At 31.8% G+C, this 6,339-nt stretch overlaps 1 protein-coding gene across 3 annotated transcripts in view; it reads left to right on the plus strand.

The window, feature by feature from the left end:
* Positions 1-5,863, plus strand: part of LOC119831392 (rho GTPase-activating protein 39) — a 19,725-nt gene extending 13,862 nt beyond the window's left edge. For all 3 annotated transcript variants that reach the window (XM_038354712.1, XM_038354714.1, XM_038354713.1), the window contains exons 20-22: positions 405-645; positions 1,058-1,212; positions 1,829-5,863. In XM_038354712.1, the coding sequence (XP_038210640.1) occupies positions 405-645; positions 1,058-1,212; positions 1,829-2,053 (621 nt within the window). In that variant the 3' untranslated portion in view covers positions 2,054-5,863. The remainder of the gene's footprint in view (positions 1-404; positions 646-1,057; positions 1,213-1,828) is intronic.
* Positions 5,864-6,339: the final 476 nt, after the last annotated feature.

Consider the following 6,339-nt stretch of genomic DNA (forward strand, 5'->3'; position numbering starts at 1 on the left):
AGCTGGCCCAATTCGTGCCGAAGCGTGCTCGACTCCCACAATAAAATATTTAACCATATTGTATAATTATATAGTCCACTAACATAAATCAGTCTATAACTTTATTGTATAACTAGACGCTCGTCCCGGCTCCGCCCGGATATCAAGAATCCTGAATTTTATCCCAAGGAAGCATTTAACAAGATAGAAAGAAAATATTCTATCACCCAAGTCAGCTCATACTCTGTCAGTATACCGAATTTCATCATAATCCGTTCAGCAGTTTCAGCGTGATTGACGGACAAACTTCCAAACGATCAAACTCTCACATTTATGATATATTAGCGTGATTTTTATTTATAATATTGTCCATGCCATGACTGAGTTAAGGACAAGCACTGCTACTTTGCTATAAAACTTTGCAGATACAAATCTTCCGTCAGTCAATGTTCGGCAATACGCTCGCAGAAGTGATGATGCTGCAAAAGGAGAGGTTTCCGAATAGACAGCTGCCGTGGGTTCAGGTCGCTTTGTCGCAACAAGTGCTCGCCCTTAACGGAAGGGAAACGGAGGGCATATTCAGGGTTTCCGCTGACGTGGACGAAGTCAATGCTCTTAAGGCGAAGATCGATAATTGGGAGTTACCCGATGCCTCTATGCTGACTGGTGAGTACGGCAGAGTATAATACATATCCTCTGTTTGCGAATTTACTAGAAATAAAGACCAATATATTAGTTAAATCCTAGTCAATATATAAAATTAAGTCAATAGAAGCATATCAGTATGCTTATTTGAATAAATTGAACATATAGCTAATAAAACGTCTCTATATATATAAAATTCTCGTGTCACAATGTTAGTCACCATACTCCTCTAAAAGGATGGAACGATTCTCACGAAATTTTGTGTGCTTATCGGGTAGGTCTGAGAATCGGCCAACATCTAATTTTTATACCTCTCATTGATAAGAATCAGGCAGAACAGCGTTTGCCGGGTCAGCTAGTATCAATATAATTTTAAATTTACTAATTCAAATAGAACTTATCACAGTAATAATAACATTTGATAAAATTCTAGATGCACACGCCCCCGCTAGTCTACTGAAGCTGTGGTATCGCGAATTATATGAGCCATTGATCCCGGACGCGCTGTACGGCGCTTGCGTCGCAGCGGGGAGTGACTTCGCCGCGTGCACGCGAGCGCTGCAGCGGCTGCCGGCACTCAATAGACTGGTGAGGACTTATTTAAATTCTTATGAACACCACGTCTATAGTATAATGAAGCAATGTTTGCTGCTACTAGAATTATGATCCCGGCGCTCAATAATTTGGTGAACGTTCCAAATTCAAAATTTATGATTCCATTTATGTGAAATGTGAAAATAATGAAATCATAATAATTATGTGAAATTTCACATATTATGATAGGAAGGCCAGGCGTTTACTAGAGCGCTGCAGCGGCTGTCGGCGCTTAATAATTCGTTCCAATATCAATCTTTCTTACTCCATTTCACATGTCGTTAATATGCATAAATTATGAAAAAAAGTCATCGCAGATATAGCTTATAAACTTCTTACAGAGGTTTATGTCGTTATCTTAACCTATGCACAAATGCTTCCATTAAAAAATTCAATTAGACAAGGGGATGACTCAATTTTTCGTTATATGATACGAAACTTAAGCGCTATATGATGCAGTGCAACCAGTGTTAATAGTAAGTGATTAAAAAAATTATTCTGTATGCGTTCTAGGACTATTGTATTTAAAATTAATTGAATTTCAAATTTAGGTGCTCTAACAATAAGTTTTAGAAAAGTGTATTATTTTGATACTTGGTTTTCCTTCCAGGTACTAACGTATTTAATAAGTTTCCTGCAACAATTCACTGCGCCGGAAGTGGTAAGTCAAACCAAAATGGACTCCGCGAATCTCGCAATGGTGTTCGCCCCAAACTGCCTCAGGTGCACCTCCACAGACCCGAGGGTTATATTAGAAAATGCGCGCAAAGAAATGACTTTTATGAAAACTCTAATCACAAACCTCGACACTTCGCACGTACAAGATCTTCTGTGACCGATGAATCTCAACTATTGTAACAATAACGTTACAAAGCATATGAATTTTTAGCAGCTGTAAACCCCGTATGTAAGGTGTTCTATTGAGATTAGTATTAGTAAAGAAATCGAGCTATAAGCAATATGTAAATGCATTAGGAATATAACAACTATCGTTGGATAGGTTTTGTTAGCCTTAGTAGATATGTAAGATTTTTGTAGGATGTAAATGACTCACTTAATGCTATAATTCTTTAAGTGGTCTAAAGCAATTATAGTGGACAATGTAAATGCAATAATTTAATTTTGTTCCATTCTTTTTAATACAACCAAAAGAATTAATTGAATATGTAATACACATAATCGGCCTATATGTCCCATTATTAATTGTTAGTTTTTCAATAACATCGTAGTGAAAGCGGCATGCATGCCCAAGAGCCAAAAACTTTCACGGTATCAGACATCTGCTAACCGGTACTTAGCCAGGGTTGTAGCTTAAACCCTTCAAATAGACTAGAAAGAGGCAAATAATTATCATAATAAAATTGAAGGTATGGACATAAAGTAGATGTCTCTTTTTTCGAAATGTATGAAGTTTCACTTTGAAATTTTCTTCAACAATCAACATGATGAACATTGAAGAAGATGAACGCAATATTTGTAGCAATGAAACTTGTGTAATGTTTAATAATACGGTATTAGTGACAGAATAAGCACAAATATATCCATTCTTATTATCGTTTTACTTCAATTGTAATTAAATTGTTGCTGATAGCTCGATTTGTTTTACCAACAAGATCTTATAGCGGTCTTGAGTTATGGAAGTTTTTTGTTCTTCTATTGAAAATACTAAAGAATCATGTATCTGGTTAGCAAAACGTAAAATGCCGCTTTGAATTTAATATCTGAAATGTTTGAATGATAATCATGATTGCGACACATAGCAAACATTATAGTGCCTATCGTTATAGTAATTCTTTAAATGGAAGTTTTGACATTTATGTTTAGTAATTAATTGGGGTTGCCAGAATATTTCTATGAATCATAATTATTCTGAATATAAATAAAGTAGAGATATTGAAATTATATGACGTTTAGGTATGTTTCTAGATAGGAAATTGCAAGTTTGGGTTGATTCTCAATATTAAAGTAGCATTCGTTGATCCATCCATTTCAAAAGTTCTATGTACTGCGCCATATATATTTATAAAACAATGTATATAGTATAGAGACTTGATATACTCAAATAATATATTTTATAATGTTGGCAACTCTATATTTGAATCTAGACAGTTCAGTACTTTCCAATGTGCTTATAAGTGTTAATTATTGGTTCATGTAAAATTTGATCACAAAATATTGAAATAATTGAGAAGGCGAAAAAAATAGATTTAGAAATTGTAACCATTTTCAAAACTATCGCTCTTGTGATATTATAAAGGTTTCGAATTAATATGAATGATACTTCAGTTTTATTTTAAATACTTTCCTCGTTGAGTCCATGGTCGTTTTTTTACTAGACTACCATTAAAATATATTTTTATGTGTATGGTTTGGTAAGACTTTTTTATTGTTTATTGTCGTGGCAAGGCAGCGCTCTTTTCCATATAAAGTGATTATTCTCAAATATCCTTGTATATTTTTTGTATTTTTGTAGTGAAATGCGTAATTATTATTCGGTCGTACCCAAAGATATTTATTGATATGTAATTAATGACATGACTTGAGCTTTACGAAAGTGTATTTGTGCAATTTGCGTGGTACGAATATGTTATACATTGAACGCGCGTGTTTTTTATTAATCGATTAAATTTGTTAGGCTGGTGTTGTATATGTATCGTAATACATGGCAATATATGTTAAGTGCATAAAATGATCTTCTATTGTATAAACAACAAGTTTAATATATCAAATGGTTATTATCCATTGAAAGTGTTGACCAATAAAACTCTATCTTGATTGATCTGAGATAATTTTAACTTTTGAGCCCGCATTTTCACTATTCACGTTTTTATTTCAATGATGAAGAGATTTTTATATTGTTTTATTGATCGTCTTTTTCATAATGTGGCCTTCACTTGAATAGTGGCACGGGAATAACAAAATTAGATTCTTCGATTTTTACGCTAGAAAGAGAGATGATCTATTTATATTATCCTCACAGAGGCCATTCAGAATTTGGGTCCATTTCGAAGCAAATATTGATAATACGAAATAACAACACAAATGTGTTTGTCACAATCGGTTACGGGTAACGAGACATGCAATAAGACTGAAGTTAAAGAATTATGTGATTCAATTACCTATTTTAATTGTAATGTTTTGAAGTTATTACGACGATGACAGCGCACGTGCGTGTCACGTTGTCAATAAAGTGTCGAGTGTCAACTACCTGTAACCTGGGTTTTTTTGCATATTTCTATCTAATGTCATTATAAGAATTAAATGTTGTTTTTAATAGGTTAATCCCCTGACAGATTGTGTAAGAATTTAAAGAATTGTTCTTAAATGTTAATACATGGGGTAGATGATTCTGATTGAATCATTCAGTTTTACAATAAATATTGTATACTAGGTCGTTTTTAAAATAAAGAAGGTTCTATTATTTCTTAAGAGATGATTTAATAATACCAACAAGACGATAAATAAAACAATTAAAAAGGGAAAATAGAAACGAAAACAGCCTAATATCTCTTATTCATTTATTTTTTGTTAATAAGCGATTGTAACTAATAAATATCTAATGGGACACTTTAATTTTTCACTTTTTAATCTATGCCACTTTATACTTGCCAGAAATGAATAAGCATTTAGATATAGAAGGAAACAATAAAGTTAATAATGTTTATTAGATCTGCTTAAATGGGAGTTATATCTACGTATATATGTATTCAAGTTTCCTCAAGTTATTATACCTATTGGCACACGATACTTAGCGATAACACTTGAACTATTAATGCAGCATAATATGTTTGTATAGAAAGTGTATTAAAATTAAAATAGTGTTCATTAAATTAGCAAAAAAGTATTGTAGATACCTATTATAGTCACGATTATGAAGTTTAAAGTTTATTGGAAATATAACTAAGATGATAAAATCAAATGATTATCAACTTTACAATTCGATTTAATATAAATATGTAGTGTACGCCATACAATTTTCTATCGACTAAAACATTTCTTTTAATCGCGAGTATTGTAATTACATTTGTCAATATTAACACGTCGTTTGCTGATAGGATATTTTGCTTAAACTAAATTAAAATAATACTCGTATATTAACAACATTAATTTACGTCTAAATGATATTATATGTAATTATGTTTTTATTGTTGTTAACACAGCTTTGACCGCCTCAATTACGTCACAAATTGCGTTTTATTACGATGATCTAGTTGTACATTAGTGTTTGGTTGCATTTATTTTATATTTGTGGAAAATAGAAAAGTGCTTTATATTTTTATTAAATTTTATAAACGAATGTGATTAAATATTAATTCCATTAAACATTCCTCAATTTTTAATATTGCAGTGGTGAAAAGAGAACTTCAAAACTCTTCAAGATTGTGCATGTCCGTTTTTGAACAGAATAAAATTGTTCATGTACTCATGTTATTCATGATCATACTTTTTTAATGTTCGCTGAAATCTCATACAACATAACTAATTTTGATATCGATACCATGGTAATTATTATAAATGATTCAATGTTTATATTTACGTTTCAATTTTGAGTATACCTAGTGACTAGAGCTAAGTAAACATTTGGACATATCGCAGTGATTTGCTATAATTATTTTTTTTTATATTTTTTTAAATTTTGTAATATTTTATATTTTTTTAAATTTTGTATTTCTACATTAACTATCATATAACTTTTTTGTCACAAAGCATGAATGCTTTACAAGCATACAATGGTAATACATACGACCACGTACGAGTAAAAAACGTGGCAGCTTCTTATTTATTTAAATACTGATTCAGGTGCGTATCATGCTTAATTTTTTGCACATTAACTATTACGTCTTTGTTTTTTGCACGTCGTTGTATACATGTAATTAATTTTAATGTTCCTTATATATCAGTTATACGTGCAATAAAGGAAAAGAGAAATATTCAATATATAAGGATGTATTCGGCTGAAACATTAAATATAGCAGAAATGAAAATATGAGTGGATAAATATTACTGTGATGCGTTCATTTCAAGTATGAATAGACGAATTGGCGTAGGTAGCGACTCGACCTACGGTCGATAAGGGGTTGTCCATTAATCACGTGATCTTTTTTTAGCATTTTTTAACCC

This window comes from Zerene cesonia, chromosome 13 (assembly GCF_012273895.1).
Source record: "Zerene cesonia ecotype Mississippi chromosome 13, Zerene_cesonia_1.1, whole genome shotgun sequence".
Lineage (NCBI taxonomy): Eukaryota > Metazoa > Arthropoda > Insecta > Lepidoptera > Pieridae > Zerene > Zerene cesonia.